This window comes from Chiloscyllium punctatum, chromosome 5, assembly GCF_047496795.1.
Source record: "Chiloscyllium punctatum isolate Juve2018m chromosome 5, sChiPun1.3, whole genome shotgun sequence".
NCBI classification, from domain to species: domain Eukaryota; kingdom Metazoa; phylum Chordata; class Chondrichthyes; order Orectolobiformes; family Hemiscylliidae; genus Chiloscyllium; species Chiloscyllium punctatum.
The window spans coordinates 10,693,657-10,711,558 of record NC_092743.1 but is presented as its reverse complement, the minus strand read 5'-3'; the positions used below and the strand labels follow the sequence as shown (position 1 = coordinate 10,711,558).

Here is a 17,902-nt window from a genome sequence, read left to right as displayed (position 1 = left end):
CATGGATAAGAAAAGTTTATAGGGGCCACACACACAAGCAAACGGGACTAATTCAGTTTTGGAAATCTGGTCAGCAAGGATGAGTTGGGGCGGAGAGCTTGTTTTCATGCTGTATGGCTCGAAGCCTATATCCTTAGTGTTTGTGAACGCTCCAAATATGTTATTGCTAAAGAGCAACATCGGTAGCATCACTCTTTAAAATTTCAAATACATTGTTTGCAGTTTCATTTGTTGAAATATTAAATATTTACACTACAGCACTACTGATGATCCTCCTTCTTGAGCCAAAATTAAAAAAAAATTCATCCAACTCAAGGGTTATAACTTCTAATGTTTCAAATGTTATCAGCAAAATAACTCCACATAGGCCAGTGTATCATCACCAAGTTACCCTTTATTTACACATGAACAGTCCTTGACTTTAGAATCTTCAGAGTCAGCTATCAGTGTCCATATGTCTGACACTTACCTTTTTTTTTAAAAAAGGTGCACACATCTTTATTCAATTTCTACCACCAGGAAGAAATGCAAACACCCAAGTGGCCAGTGACAAGCAATGCCCTTCTGAGAGGGCAAATGCTGCGTGATCAAACAGTGAAGGGGAGGGCAGGAATTAAATCAATATAATGTTGGGGGGGGGGGGAAGAAATGATTCACTCCGCTTCCTGCAGTACCCACTTTTCCCTGAACAGCTCAAGACGCCTACCTTTTTATCTGCTGGCTCGAGCTCCCTGACCTCTGACTGGGACTGTTAATCTGGTCCAATCAGGGAATTCATATTCTATGTGGTCCACCTGGCTGATATCATAACAATCACTACAATCATTTGTTGCTGCTTCCATAAACACAATATGCAGTGGAGCAGGTAGGTGACTAAAAAGGTGACAAATTTTACAATATTATTTACAGAACACACTGAAGGAGTTTCTTCTTTGCATGTTTTTACCCTACAATATTTGCATACCTATGATCTATTTCAATACCATATTATGAATGTGACTCAATATTCCTTTCCGGAAAGACATCTGCTGTCCTTACCGGTCTGGCTGACACCGTCCTCACTACAAAATGGACAAGTCTGTGGTTCTGAAGAAGAGTAATTGGACTCAAAATGTTGAGTCTGTCTTCTCTCCACAGATGCTTCCATTGTTGAGTGTCTCCGGCAGTTTCAATTTTTGGTTGACTCTTAACTGCACTCTGAGATGGCCTGGCTAATGATTCAGTTTAACAGTAATTAGGGATGAGCAACAAATTCTAGCCTTGCCAGTGTTGCTCCCATCTGATGAATATATTTTTTCAAAATGCAGCATCACATAAAAAAAAAGAGAGTCAATTTTCCGAGACTGACCCACATTTTGCTGCTATTTAGATTTGCTAGTATGTGTTTATGTTTGAAACATATTCTGCTGATAAACTTGTTGTAAGGGTAAGGTAATAAATGCATGGTGAAGACGACAGGGCACCTAGTACTCCGCTGAACAATAAAAACAATAATTTTTGTCTCCTTAACCTAAATTTAAGGAGTGAGCAATAACAAATAAAAAACCGAGGGGAGGATGAAGTCAGTGAATTCAATGTAGAATTTTTGACATTTCATAGAGAGAAATACAGAAAGGGAAACAGAATTTGATTTAGGGAGAAAACATTTTTTAAAAAATCAAATTTGACTGTTTAATTTTCTAAGAATTCATTACCATAAAGAATGTGGCTCCACACTTGTAATTGTTCTCTTCTACACAAGATTGTTGGTTGGCTGTTATGAAGAACCATTAAAGACAGTAGAGATGGTAACATCACCTTTGCCTTTTTCTTCACCTTAGGCATCAGCAACAAGGGAGTATTTTTACATTTTTACACTTAAACATTTTTGAGTGTTGTGATTTTCAGCAATAAACACAGATCAGACTTACAGTTAAGTCTAAATCAGAATAAATTATAACGTTTGTGTACACAACAGCCAAAAATGAAAAACACAATAAAACACGCACTCCCAAATGTGGGCATACATGAAGATGGATTCTAGAATCTACTCTATCCAGTTGTGTTTTGATATGAACAAACTGCTCCAGAGATCACAATTGTAAGCATTTTGCAAAAGAGGCAGATGCAAGGTAAGATAAAACTTTTTCACGCAGCAAATAATTAGCACACGGAATGCACTGCTTAGAAGTGTGGTGGAGGCAGGTTCAATTGAGGCATTTGTGTTGGATGACTGTTTGGATAAAAATAATTTGTAAGGGTAGGGGGATAAAACAGGAGATTGTAGTGGATAATACTGCTCATTTGAAGATCCGATGCAAACTTAAGGAACAGGATGGCCTCCTTCTGCACTATAAGATTTGTACAATTCTGTGATTGTCTGCAAGTAAATATTTGAAGATAAAAATAAATTAGATCCCTTCGCACTGCCTGGGATGACTGACTGTTAAACAGAATTCTGTTCTTTTGGCTGGAGTAACAGTCCTTTTTTTTTGTTGATTTCCAGATTAAAATGACTGGTTTCCCTCCTGATGCTTGGGGTAATAAGATTCATCATCAATCAGTTTTGGTCACACGATCAATACTTTACTGTCCACAGAATGATTTAAAAATGAAAGTTATTGCTACATGATGAAAGGTGGATAGTGGCCATTTGCACCTTCTTATTTTCATGAACCACTGATCCTACTGATCCCAGAGTCATCATTTTGAGGATTACTCACAATCTTCAACTTGCTTGCCTGACAAACTCAGGTTAATAGAATATAATAACCAGATTTCTGGAATTAAAAAGTGACTGAGTTCTAAGCACAGGCAAAGGATAATTTGTCAACTTATTCTTTTTAAGTTAAGCTCTACTTCTTAAACTCCCACATACACATGCAGACAGATACAAACAAAAACAACATAGAAGTTATAGTTACATTTTCAGCAAGACATCCCTGCTCCTGTCTTCAAACTCTCACATCATGAAGGCCAACAAACTATTGGCCTTCTTCACTGTCTGCTGCACCTGCATGCTTACTTTCAGCAATTGCTATACAAGGTAAAAACAATGACTGCAGATGCTGAAAACCAAATACTGGATTAGTGGTGCTGGAAGAGCACAGCAGTTCAGGCAGCATCCAACGAGCAGCGAAATCGACGTTTCGGGCAAAAGCCCAATTGCTATACAAGGACAACCAAATTTCTTCCACACTCCCCTCTTAGATAATAATGTTGCTGTCAACGTGGATAACCACATGTTTATCCACGTTATACTACTGCATTTGCCATGTTTTTGTCCACTTAACCCGTCCAAATTACAATGAATCTTCTCCGCATACTCCTCACAACAAACCTTTCCATCTAGCGATGAGCCATTTGTAAATTGAGATATTACATTAGTTCACTCATCTACATCATTAACATATATTTTGAATAGCTGAAGTCCAACAGTGAGCTTTTTCAAGTGCCAATTAAGAGTTTACAACATTGCAGTGGGTCCAGAGTCCACGTCAGCCAGATCAGATAAGTATAATACTTTCATAGTCACCATTGCAGAAACCACCTTTATTAATTGAATTTTAATTCCACCACTTGTTGTGATGGGTTTTGAACTCATACCCAGCACAGCATTTGCCTGAGATTCTGGGTTACTAGGTCAGTGATACTAACACATCCACCCCCTACACCCCCCAAGAAAATGATTCCACAGATGCAAAACTTCAGTAAATGGACAGATTAGAGAAGTTGCGGTTGGAGAAGCTGAGGTTGGTCTCCTTAGAAAAGGTTCAAAAGAATAAGGGATCGAGAAAAGCATATACAGAAATTATTCTCATTGGCATAAAAGGTCAAGAATCAAAGGACATAGATTTAAGATACCTGGCAAAAATAACAAAGATGAGGAGGAATTTTTTTATACCAAGAATGGCTTGCATCTTCAACATACTACATGGGAGTGATAAAGGCAGATTCTATTATAAAACTTTCAAATGGGAATTGGATAAGCCTCTGAAGACAAAACATGAAAAATGAAGTGGAGAAAGGGATTAGGGACATTGGGACTAGCTAAATTGGAGAAAACTAACACTGTTGTCACCATTCACTTACTCTGTACAGCTTTTAAGTAAGTGAAGTAATATGCGAGAATGACAAAACTGAAAGGTTCTGGGGCAAGAGATAGGGAGTGGGGTAGGAGTTAAATGGACTGCTTCTGTAAAATAAGATTCTATGTTTTATGGTTAAGTTGTTTCACCATCTGATCATGAGATTTAGAATTCTGGCCATTCATTCACCCTAGTTCTTCATGTTAAGATAACAAAAAAATTTACATATGCAACTCTAGTTATGGAAGGAACATCCATTTATTTTTATTGAGTGTATGCAGTGGAATTTCCCAGACTTAAATGCATGCAGCACCCTTATCTCAACAACACTTTGCATGAAAATCAAGCCTCCAGTACCTTATCCACCAGATAATTCAACATTCCAAATGTCAATCTGCTCTCCAATCATTTCACAATTTAATACAACTGAGTGTCAGTTATCTAAACTGAAAATGTGTTGCTGGAAAAAGCGCAGCAGGTCAGGCAGCATCCAAGGAACAGGAGAATCGACGTTTCGGGCATAAGCCCTTCTTCAGGAATGAGGAAAGTGTGTCCAGCAGGCTAAGATAAAAGGTAGGGAGGAGGGACTTGGGGGAGGGGCGTTGGAAATGCGATAGGTGGAAGGAGGTCAAGGTGAGGGTGATAGGCCGGAGTGGGGGTGGGGGCGGAGAGGTCAAGAAGAAGATTGCAGGTTAGGAAGGCGGTGCTGAGCTCAAGGGATTTGACTGAGACAAGGTGGGGCGAGGGGAAATGAGGAAACTGGAGAAATCTGAGTTCATCCCTTGTGGTTGGAGGGTTCCTAGGCGGAAGATGAGACACTCTTCCTCCAACCGTCGTGTTGCTATGGTCTGGCGATGGAGGAGTCCAAGGGCCTGCATGTCCTTGGTGGAGTGGGAGGGGGAGTTGAAGTGTTGAGTCACAGGGTGGTTGGGTTGGTTGGCCCGGGTGTCCCAGAGGGTGTTCTCTGAAATTCCTACTTGCAGAACTCCAGCATCTGCAGTCCTCACTTCCTCCTCAGTATCTAAAGTCAATCTTCTAAAAAAAACATGTCTGATTTAAACAAACTAAACATATTGCAATGTTTCCCCTGGTTCTGTAACATTTCCTGAAGTTTCCCAGCTTCCATTTTAAGCTGCTGCAGGTATCCTCACATGACTTCAGAAATGTCCTCAGCCTTTTTCCACACTCAATAATTTTCATTACCATCTAAGTAGCAACAGTAAATTTTAAGCTTACTCTGCCATTTAATATCTTCGCCATCCTTATTCACAGCTCCACTCTTCCACCCAAATCCCACATTCAATTCCCATAGAGTCCAGAAACCCATTGACATCAGCTATGCATATACTCAGCAACTGAGCTGCCACCACCCTCCAGCACAAGAGAATTCCAAAAATACACAAATTTCAGTGGCGAAATTTCTCTTTGTCTCAACTCTAAATAGCATCTCTCAATTCCACATCAATGTTCCAAGTTATGGGCACTCCAGTAAGGAGAAACCACCTCATGGCACGTACCCTGTCAAGCCCTTGCAAAGTTCTATATGTTTCAATAAGATCATCTTTCATTCTTCAAAACTGCAGAGGGCACGAGCCCGTTCTATTCAAACTTTACTCATAGAAGAGCCCATTGCTGATTTCCTTGCCAGTCTGAAATTTCTTCCACTTTTCCTGATTTACACTCAAGTTCTCCACATGTGCCTATAAGCCTTTCAAAAATAAACTTATCTCAAGTTCCTATTTATTGTTTCCATGGTTAGCGCAAAATGTTCTGTAGCCCTTTGGCCATTGTTTTCTAGGTAGTTTATTGAGCATCAGACAAAATAATCAAAAACTGCTGCACTGGAAATGCTGGATTAGAAGACCTTTTTGCTGCAATTTCACGTCTTTTTAACCAAGATTTTTCTTTTTACCAAGTCCACCTTTCTACATTAAACCTTGCAATTTTCATTGAAAAAAATACTTGGTTAAGTATCATTAGGAAATTATTTCTGAATGGTTTGCTATACTGCAGTCTTTTTCAATTTTCTTCAGCGCTGTATAATTCTATGGTCTATCCATCAAAGTTACAACTAATCAATCACGGATGCAACCAAATACATGCACCAGAATAACAGCAAAATTTAACTACCAGCCCAAAGTCTTTTGATCCCACCACATTTCTAAACTTTTCAATAATTTTTATGGTCTTCACAGGAAGGATTTGTGAATGGGTCACAGTTAAGTGTTGAATTTTCAAAACAAAATATGTTTTTCAAAACAAAAGGTTGAATTCACTTAGATAAGGGTTTATTTGGTAAAGAGTCAGTCATTGATGATGCGCATTAAAGCCAGATGTACCACTGTATAGAATGTTGTAGCTCACAGCTATTTCAAACTGAGATAATGAGCATCAATTGTCTGATCCCAGGTGCATTAAACCAGAATGGCCCTTATTTATTTCAAGCAGAGCAGGAAAGTTTTTCCTTAAGATCGGAGCCAAAAGGATAGATAGCCAGTTTAAATGTACATGCAGACTGACAAATCACTCAGTAAGGACTGCTCTCAATTGAGCAGGGAACAAAGTGAAAAACACACATGGCCGGCCTACCAGTCTTCTAGGTATGGGAAACAAACCTGTCACAGTGAAACAAAATTCAACTGAATTCAAGCTTATGCCTAGTCAGAACTTGAACAATGCCCAGAAAAATTGAAGAAAGTTCACTAATATCGATAATACATTATATATTTATTGTCACTCCTATTCCCAAGCAAGATTCTATTCCTGGATTAATAAAGTGAAACTTTATTGCATCTCTTGTTCCATGCATGCAACTGCTTTTAATAAAATAATCTACTGCACCTTTGGTAAGACTGTTAAAATGTTTGAGGGATCATGATTAAGGTTCAGATATCTAATGGCAATAGGACTACTTTTCAGATGCAAAATAAGCAAACAAGCTTCTACAAAGCATCTAAAAGCTTCTACAAAGCACAAGCCAGGCATGTGATGGAATACCCTCCAATGAACTGGATGAGTGCAGCTCCAACTCAAAAATCAGGACACTATCCAGATCAAATCAACCTGTTTGACTGGTATCCAACTACCACCTTTAACTTGCACTCTGTTCATCACTAACACACAGCGTACACTATCTAAAAGATGTGCTACGGTAATTGAACAAGGCTCCCCTGAAAACATCTTCCAAACACACAATCCAAGGACATAGGCAGGAACTGCATGAGAAAGGCACCATCTGCAATTTCTCTTCCAAGCTTAACACCAACCCTACTGGGAATAAAATCGATGAGTATTCAGTGTCACAAGAAAAATCCTGAACTCCCTGCCGAACAGCACTGTCCACACATCAAGGCTGTAGCAGTTCATGAACGTAACTCAACATCATCTTCTCTGGGGCAATTAAAGATGGGTAACAACGCTGGCCTAGTCAATGATGCCCAAATCATATGAATAAAAATAAAATACCCAATGTAGTAATGAGATCCATGTGGCAAGTGGGCCTACATTCACTGGAGGTTAGAAGAATGAGGGGGACTCTCAATGCAATGCATAAAATTGTGACAGGGCAGGTCTAACTGGACACAGGGATGACATTCCCACTGGCAGATACTTTCAGTACAAAGGAATATAGTTTCAAGATGTGCAGTTGACCATATCAGCCTAAGATAAGGAAATACTCATCACTCTCAGGTTGAAAGACCGGTGAAATTTTCTAGCATAGAAGGTTGTGGAGTGACTGAACATATTTAAGAAATATTTCTCAAGGGTATAAGACTTCAGAAAGAGCAGGAACAGGCATTGAAATAGAAGATTAACCGTGCTCCTGCTAAGTGACAGAGTTGAACCAATGGGCTGAATGTCCTATTTTGCTACTATTTTCTGTCTTTCTACAAGTGATTATTTCACTTAATTTGGTTTGTTCATGGGATGTGAACACCACTAGTTGGCCATTATTTATTGACAATACTTCAATGACCTCAAACCAAGCACTAGCTATGTGCCATTTCAGAGAACAGTTAAAATTACTTTATTTTAATTCACTCGTATGATAAGTGTCACTGGTTGGGCCAGTATTCATTGCCCATCCCTAACTGCCCCTTGAGAAAAGGTGGTGATGAGCTGCTTTTTTGAACCACTGTAGACAGATCCATAATGTAAGAATTGCCACATTACTAGAAGCTGGAGGCACATCTAGGCCAAGCCAAATAAGGATGGCAGAACTTCTTCGCTGCTTACAATGCTGCTATTGGGTAGCTCTTAACACCAGATACTTTTTTCTTGGAGGCAAATCTCATCATCTGTCACAGTAGAGTTCAAACTTTGAACTCAGAACTTTATAATGGGATCTGGATTGCTAGTCTACTGACATTATCACTATGCTATTGCTTAATAATGCCAATTGTTTTGGACTGCCAAATAACCAGATTTTTAAAATTTTCTAACCAATTAAAACAAGTCAATATTTTTAAAACAGTATTAGATCATACTCAAATCTTTTGTACTAAAGAGAAGTGTCCCAGCCTGTACACTCTTACCTTGTATTTGCAATCTTTAAGTTCTGGCGTCATTCTCATAAATCATTCTTTTACCTTTTATAGCCTGTACCTCAATCTCCATTTTTTTAAAAACATGAAGACCATAACAAAAAAATCCTTGTTACATGCAGGATTGGACTCAAAAGAGCTGCAAAAATGTGGGTCAGAAACATTAAAATATCCAAATTACTTAAGCTTCTGTTAACAAAATCACCACAGGTACACATATCTGTGAACATACACAATGCCAAGAAATTAAGCACATAAGATTCAGCATTGCTGGTAGAATATATCATGAAAAATAATACTTTTATATATCACTACCATATGGAGAACATGAAATATTTACTGCTTTGCGACACATTAATCCCAGACAAATAGTTCACCTGAGGCCTAACATTAATCATTTGAGAATCTATGAGTGAAGCAAAAATCTACCCAGGATATAAATGCACCAAAAAAATAGTAGGTATGATTATGTTGGATTGCAATTACAGTCTTGCCTTTGCCAATACAAAAGTGATCAGTTCACGGGTCAAAATTGAACTGGGATCCCACTGGAATAGATAATTCTAAACTCCTCACAAATACTTGCTTCTTCTCTTATTTTCACCATGTACTGTCAAGAAAAAAAATGGTAGCATAATGCTAATGTTACTGGGCAAGTAAACAAGAGATGGTCAAACCAATGGTCCTGAAACAGGTTCAAATCTCACCACAGCAGCTGGTGGATTTAAATTCAATTAATTGATAAATCTGGGGAAAAAACACAAACAGTCTCATTAAAATGACCTAATAAGGAGTGGAGCATGGAAGTTCTTCAGGAGAGGAAATCTGTAATTCTAACCTACATGTGAAACTATCTTATGGCAAATGAACAAAGTAGATGTCAGCCTTGTTCAGTTTTTTTTTTAAACAAACCTTAAAAGTGATAGTAGCTTTGGTGCAGTAAATTCCCACAGAAATAATTGGATCCTTAGGTGGTGATGATCTTGGACAATTTATTTTGATGCCATTTTCATCAACCTCATAGCTTTCATCACCCTCTTCAGAATAACTGACCAGTGCAGGAACCAAAGACCACGCCCAAGATACCCATCCTTGATCGTCATCACCACTTTGCTGCTGTAACTGCTGTTGGGCATCCACATTCTGGTACTGGCATGCATGTTGTCCTTGAGGTCCCGTTTCAGATTCAGTACCTGTGGACACAAGCACTCAACTTTAATGCCATATTTAAACAGCCGAACGCAATTAAACAGTGGCCCTCCCACCCCCCATCAGAAGAGAAACCTCCCAATGAGTGGCTTTTACCAGCTTAAAAATTTTAGATCAACACTGGGCATGAAAATAATGACTGCAGCCAACATTGCTAACATATTTACCAACAGTAGCTACAGATTATTGTGTTCAGCCACTTTTTTCATGCCATGACGCAATCACAAGGTATATCACAGGTATCACAACAAAATTGTCACAGCACATTTCCACCTTTGATAAAATAATGAAGAAAATGCTGATTATACATTCCAAAAGGTTACAAATTTCTCTCCCCACCCCTATCCACTTTCCGCAAAGACCATTCCCTCCATGACTACCTGGGCCTCCTCCACTGCCACTCTCTCACCGCACGATACCTGGAGGAAGAACGCCTCATCTTCCGCTTTGGAACACTTCAACCACAGGGCGTCAATGAGGACGTCACCAGTTTCCTCATTTACCCTCCCCCCACCTTACCCCAGTTCTAACCTTCCAGCTCAGCACCGTCCTCATGATCTGTCCCATCTGCCAATCTTCCTACCCACCTATCCACTCCATCCTCCTCCCTATCCACCCACTGTACTCTTTGCTACCTTCTCCCCAGCCCCACTCCCCTCCCATTTATCTCTCCACCCTGAGGGCTCCCTGCCTTCAGTCCTGATAAGGGCTTTTGCCCGAAACATCGATTTTCACACTCCTCAGATGCTACCTGACCTGTTGTGCTTTTCCAGTACCACTCTAATCCAGACTCTGATTTCCAGCATCTGCAGTCCTCACTTTTGCCTTGATGGGCTAAATGGCCTATTCCTGCTCTTAAATCTTATGTTCTTACTTTAAAGATTTGGAGTAGATACCACATAGTAGATACTTCCCAAACATCTCTCCTCGAGTAGAGTAAAAATCAATTCCTACAGGGTGAAAGAGCTCAGAGATAACAACAGAGTTCCTCCTTCCCTTCTTTCACTACTTTTTCCGGCAACCAATTCCCAGTACTCTGTTCAAAGTGACACTCAGGTGGTTCTTGTATCTCTTCCTCATTTCCAATACTCCCAAAAACATGTTTGTCCCTTAGGCAAAGCTTTCAGTCAGCTGTTCTAATATTGCTTAACATAATTCATTCCATTTCCCAAAGTTAAAGGTGTCGTCCAGCTGTCCAGTCAGAAAGATGATATCGTCATCACGAGGCTGATTCCTCAGATGCAGGGTTTTCCCCCCGAGGAGAACTTGATGCTAGGTTAATATTCTCAAGCTTAGAAAGGTTAGAGGCGATCCCATTGAATGGTGAAGAATTTTCTCAGGGTCGCCAAGGAAAAAAATAATTTCTTCACTGGGACAGTCTCGACCCAGGAGACAGTGTCTCACAATCAGCAGCAGGCCATTTAGAATTAGACACAAAGGAATGTCTTCACTTACTAGATGGTGAATCTTTGAGTTCTCAGTCGCTGAGAGCTGTGTCTGCTCAATCATTAAATGTGTTCAAGACTGAGATCAGTGCATTTTAGATATTAAAGATGTCAAGGATCTCCTGGGCAATGTGGGAAAATGGCTTTGAGGTGGAGCATGCTCAAGGAGCTCTTTTTGCTATTTCTGCATAAGAACGGCATGGAGAGGAGAAACCCCACGAGCAAAGCCATCACCTACAGACAGGCCAAGTTATCTTGCCTGGTACTTGTACAGATGAAGTATGGGCCTCCTCAGGCACTGTGAAAAATCCATATTCATACACACCAGTTAGCAATGAACCCCATCCCACTGGCATTGAATTCCAATTCTCAATTAATTCACAACCAAATCCCCTTCATACCAACTCACGATGAGATTTATTGAATTAATCCCCCATTCCCAATGAATTTTAATTGGCACTTCCATTGACATTGAATTCTCATGGTTCCTGATTTTCTAATTGGGACTAGAATCACCTGCAGCCCATATTGCCTCTGGAAGCACTTCACAAAACCTTGGTGCCCAGATTGTCCTTCCTCTCCAATTCTGTATGGGGCCGGTAACCATTGGCTGTTATGGGAAGTGGTACCATCCAGTCGTACACTAGTTTTTTGTTTGAGGTTTAGGTTGAAAAGAGATGCCTATAATTTGCATGTGGCTTAATTTATACCTAAGCTGAAAAAGCTTTAATAGAATGGTGAAAATTTTTCACGTACAGTGTGGTGGGTATATGGAACATACCACCAAAGGAAGTAGTAGACACAGGTGCAATCATAACGTTCAAAAGTGATTTGGGCAGGTAAATGGATAGGAAAGGTTTAGGAGGTTATAGACCAGACACAGACAAATGGTACTAGTTCAGTTTAGGAAACCTAGTCAACATCAACGAGTTGGGCCAAATGGCCTGTTTCCATGCTGTGTGATTCTCGGACTCTATGACTGAAAACATTTTCAGAAAGTCATGAAATATTTCCTCACTTTACTCCTAATAAGGCAATCTCTTATTCTGATACTGTGATCCCATGTTGTAAATTCCCTAGCCAGGGGAATATAATTTCCCAGCATCCAGTCTGTCAATTCCTGAAGAACTTCATATCTTTCATTACATCATCTCCAATTCTGCTGAACTCCAGGGTAGAAAGGTCTAAGTCCATTCAATCTCTCTTTGTTGGACAATTCCCTCTTTCCAAGTTCATTCGCTAAGCAAGATATGCACATCCTACACAGTCTCTATAGGAGTGGATTCTGCAAACTACGGCATAGGCTCAAAGATCAACTGCCGAAAGATTGGTTCATCTAATGTTATAAAAATATGAAGCTGACTTCAAACTTAATGAAGATACTAAAAGACACAATTTGGAGATGCTGGTGTTGGACCAGGGTGTACAAAGTTAAAAATCACGCAATAGCAGGCTATAGTCCAACAGATTTATTTGGAAGCACTAGCATTCGGAGCGTTGCTCCTTCATCAGGTGGTTGTGACTCCACAACCGCTTAATGAAGGAGCAGCGCTCCAAAAGCTAGTGCTTCCAAATAAACCTGTTGGACTATAACCTGGTGTTGTGAGATTTTCAACTAAAAGACACAGAAGTAAATTCAGCGGGTAAATTTAATTACCCCCATTATGAACATACAGCATTTGGATTTTTTTCTTGGTTTGAAGCCTTTTTTTTAGGAACTCGAAATATTAGTCACGGAGAAAAAAAATTGGAACCAATCGTTTTCTTTTTAAACACTCCCTGAAGGATTCTAGCCATTCATCAACAACTGGCAGAAAACTGCTTACAAAACAGATTATGCCATCCTAAAGCCAAACATGAAAAATATTTGAAAAAATAATTACCCAGAATGATAGAAACAGGCAGTGCAGAGGAGGACTTTCAACTCATCAAGTCTATACCGCCAACAATTTACAAAAGTTATGTTGTCCAACACTTGGCCCGTAGCCTTGAATGTTATGAAACGTCAAGTGTTCAACAAGTACTTTTTAAAGACTGAGATTACTTACCTCTTCTACCCTCCCAGATCACTAGCACCCTCTGGGAGAGAAAAAAAATCCTTTCTTCAATTCCCCATGAAACATCTTCCATGCATGTTAAAATTTATGCCCCTTTATTACTGGCCCTTCAACTGAGGGGAACAACTGCTTTGTATTCAACGTATTCATGAACGTTTTAATCTTTTAGACCTTAATCAGATTGCCACGCAACCCCTTTGCTCAAAAGAAAACTGTAAATTAGTTTATCCAGCCTCTCTTTTTATCAAATTCTTTTCCTCATCTTGGTTGTTTCCAATATATAATTTTACGTTGAATTAAGTATTCTAACGTGCCACCTGGTTTAAACTCTCAGTAAAAATTTGGCAAACTGATTGGTTGAAGAGATACGATCCTGACATTTGCTGTAACAGCACTGCAATGTTTTGCATGACCAAAATCAGAAGCTAAAAAGGTAAAAGCAATGACTGCAGATGCTGAAAATCAAATACTGGATTAGTGGTGCTGGAAGAGCACAGCAGTTCAGGCAGCATCCAACGAGCAGCAAAATCAACATTTCGGGCAAAAGCCCTTCATCAGGAATAAAGGCAGTGAGCCTGAAGCATGGAGAGATCAGCTAGAGGAGGGTGGGGGTGGGGAGAGAGTAGCATAGAGTACAATGGGTGAGTGGGGGAGGAGATGAAGGTGAAGGTCAAGGAGGAGAGGGTGGAGTGGATAGGTGGAAAAGAAGATAGGCAGGTCGGACAAGTCAAGGAGACAGTAACTGAGCTGCAAGTTTGAAACTAGGATGAGGTGGGGGAAGGGGAAATGAGGAAGCTGTTGAAGTCCACATTGATGCCCTGGGGTTGAAGTGTTCCGAGGCGGAAGATGAGGCGTTCTTCCTCCAGGCGTCGGGTGGTGAGGGAGCGGCGGTGAAGGAGGCCCAGGACCTCCATGTCCTCAGCAGAGTGGGAGGGGGAGTTGAAATGTTGGGCCACGGGGCGGTTTGGTTGCTTGGTGCGGGTGTCTCGGAGATGTTCCCTAAAGCGCTCTGCTAGGAGGCGCCCAGTCTCCCCAATGTAGAGGAGACCACATCGGGAGCAACGGATACAATAAATGATATTGGTGGATGTGCAGGTGAAACTTTGATGAATGTGGAAGGCTCCTTCAGGGCCTTGGATAGAGGTGAGGGAGGAGGTGTGGGCACAGGTTTTACAGTTCCTGCGGTGGCAGGGGAAAGTGCCAGAATGGGAGGGTGGGTCGTAGGGGGGTGTGGACCTGACCAGGTAGTCACGGAGGGAACGGTCTTTGCGGAAGGCGGAAAGGGGTGGGGAGGGAAATATATCCCTGGTGGTGGGGTCAGAAGCTGATACACTATAGCTTGTATTTGGGTTTGTGGACAGGTGTAAGCACACTAAATGGCAGCAAAAGCTTTTCGTTCACCACTGACTGCATTCCCACCTAACCCTGATAACCTGAACAAGAACATATTGCAAGACTTTGAATAATTTACAGTTGAGCATCTATGAAAAGGACCAATATTCATGAGAAAACAGAAATTTCTTGAACTCCTCAGCAACTCTCCAGAGCAACATCTACAGAACAAGAAGAGTTAAAATTTCAGGTGAGTAATTTTTCATTAGAACTGTGTATTTTCAATATGTTCTCCTGCCACCCTCCTCAATATTTTGCTAACTAGAAGTTAAGAGTAGTCCATCTACGTCAACAAAAATGACTGAACTCTCCAGTTATCCAGTATTGTTCCAAGACTTTTTTAAAAATGTTGGCAATGTTAGAAGTCATTTTTATGGCACACGTGTCCTAACTCAAGAAACAAATCTGAAGTCAACATTTCAAATTTTCCCTAGCTTACCTACAATTCTCCTGTGTCCACTTAGATTGCCAATCGCCAAGATATAGTTGAGCAACTGCCCAAAAAACTGTGTTAAATCATTCCTCCAACAGAGACCACATATAATTGCCAGAAAAGCAACAATGGAAACCATATTTTCTAAAATAGGTCTAACTACTGTTCTGAACCATATGAGATTCCATCCAAGGATTTTGTTCCCAGGATAATAGAAAGTTGAGAGAATAATGGTAGATTCCTGGATTTCCAATTAGCCATTTTTTGGCAGTTATGCACACAATATTCACAAACCAAGTTGACGCCCATTCAGTGAAGATCCCCCAGGACATGGCAAACTAAAGCAGGCCTTGCTGTTACAGTTTAGTATTATGCATAAGGTTTAATTATTGTCCCAATTACAAACGAGTCTCAAATGTACAGAAAAACATGCTTTGCACAGTTTCATAATATGAATGATTAGTTTTCTTTTAACAAGCAACTGGTTTAAACACAAATTCTAACGTAAAGGAACACAAACAAGTATGCATGAACATAAAACCAGAATTCTGTACGACTTTGTCTTCATTTAGATTCAGTTACTTATTCATACATAAAAATCCTACTTTACTCGTACATGTAACACAAGTATATGGTTACAACAGCCAGGCTGGAGGTACAGGATACTGTCAAGGTTGAGAGTCCTGACAATATTCAGGCAACAGATCTGGATTTGTGCTCCACAATTAGGTGTGTCCATAGACAGGTTGTTCCAGTACAGCTACAATGCATCCACATGAAAAAATGTCCAGGTATGCCCTATCCATCAAAAGTAGTAGTCCAATCAAGTCAAATATCCCCCTATCAAATATCCCCCTATCCTCAGTCATCAGCGTAGCTGTGGAAAATGTCACCAGTGAGGTCAAGCAGCATATATTCAACAAAACAAATAACATTCGCATCACACAAATACAAGGCAATGATCATTTCCAACAAGAGACACCCGAAACATTGTCCCGAGGTATTCAAAGACAAGCACCACATAAAACAACATCCTGGCAGTTACCATTGAGGAGAAATTGAACTGGTCTAGTCACACACATACAGAGGCTACAAGAGCAGTTCAGAGGAGAATAACTTGCCTTCTCACACACCAAAGGTTGTCCACAATCTACAAGGCATAAGTCAAGAGTGACTATTTGCTTAGATGAATGCAGCTCCAACAACACTCAAGGAGCTTACCACTATCCTAATGATGTAATGGCACCAGACCTTGTTGCACATTCCATTCTCTCAATTTATAACTATTCAGATAACAAGCTGCATTCCTACCCAAGTGGACAACTTCCATTTATCTACATTAAGCTACATCTACCATGGCTCACTGACCCAGCTTGTCCAAATCACATTGATGCATCCCTGCAGCCTTCAACAGTAACCCTCCTACCTAGCTTTGTGTCATATGCAAATTGAGATACTCCATTTCGTTCCCTCATCCAAGTAATTAACATATACTGTGAATAGGTGGGGTCATAGCACTGATCCCTGAGGTGCCCTACTAGTCACTGCTTGCCATCCAGAAAAAGACCTGTTTATTATTGTCTCCTATCTGCAAACCAGCTTTCTATTCATCTCAATAAACTATTACCAATCCCATGCTTTTTAATTTTACATGCTAATCTCTTATGTGGGACCTTATTGAAAGACTTCTCATTCTAAGTAAATCAAATTCACTGGCTCTCCTTTATCAACTCATTACATCCTCAAAAGAATTCTAGTAAATTTGTCAAGCATGATCTAGCTTTCCTAAGTCCATACTGATTCTGTCCAATATTGCAACTGCTTTCCAAATGCGCAGCCATTAATTCTTTTGTAATTGACTCTAGCATTTTCCCACTACCGACATCAGAGTGACTGGTCTACAATTCCTGGTATTCCTTGTCTATCTTCTTAAAGGGGAGTTACATTAGCTGCCCTCCTATATGTAGAAACTATTTTAGAGTCAATTAAATATTGGAAGATGGTCACCAATGCATCCACTGTTGCTAGGGCCATTTTTCTAAGTTCTCTGGGATGTACACTGTAAATAATCTAATCTAATCTAGATGGTCAGGGGCTGAGGATTCATTGGTCTTCAATCCCATCAATTTCCCCAACACCATTTCCCTGCGCATATCGATTTCCTTCAGTTCCTTCCTTTGTCAAAACCCTGTGTTCCCTAACATTTCTGGTATATACTTTGTGTCCTCCATTGTGAATACAGAACCAAAGTTTGCAATTGCCCCATATTATAAATTCCCCTGCTTCTGACTGTGAGGAACCTACATTTGCCATCACAATTGTTTTCTCTTCACATTCCTATAGAAACTTTTACAGTTAGTTTTTATGTTACCGGCATCTAAGTCAACTTCTCTGACACTGAGGGTAGTCAATGATGGGCAATAAATTCTAGCCCAGCCTGCAACACCTACTCACGTGATTAAATAAAAAAGTACTTTGCCTCACCAATACAAAATACTTTTCATATTATAAAGTCATAAGAACAAAAGAACATACTTTAGAGGAGTTGGAGTTATCATAGAGTCCATCATTACAGTAAGAGGCTGGGTAAGTGGAGCTGAGGCCATGAATGGCGGAGTGGGCCCAGATGGCCTAGTCCATCTACTGTTTTTTTATGTTCTTATTGTACCTGTCCTGGCATGCATTATGATCATGGCACAAATTCACTTTCCTGCTCATTCCCCCATTCCTCAATTCCTTGAGACCGAAAGTCTTT

At 40.2% G+C, this 17,902-nt stretch overlaps 1 protein-coding gene across 5 annotated transcripts in view; it reads right to left on the bottom strand.

The window, feature by feature from the left end:
• The window catches only part of LOC140476882 (intermembrane lipid transfer protein VPS13B-like), a 957,534-nt gene that overhangs the window by 810,337 nt on the left and 129,295 nt on the right, over window positions 1–17,902 (bottom strand). For all 5 annotated transcript variants that reach the window (XR_011960620.1, XM_072569770.1, XM_072569768.1 and 2 more), the window contains exon 8: window positions 9,524–9,804. Coding sequence is in view for 4 of the 5 variants with exons in the window: in XM_072569770.1 (XP_072425871.1) it covers window positions 9,524–9,804 (281 nt within the window). In the remaining variant the exon portion in view is untranslated. The remainder of the gene's footprint in view (window positions 1–9,523; window positions 9,805–17,902) is intronic.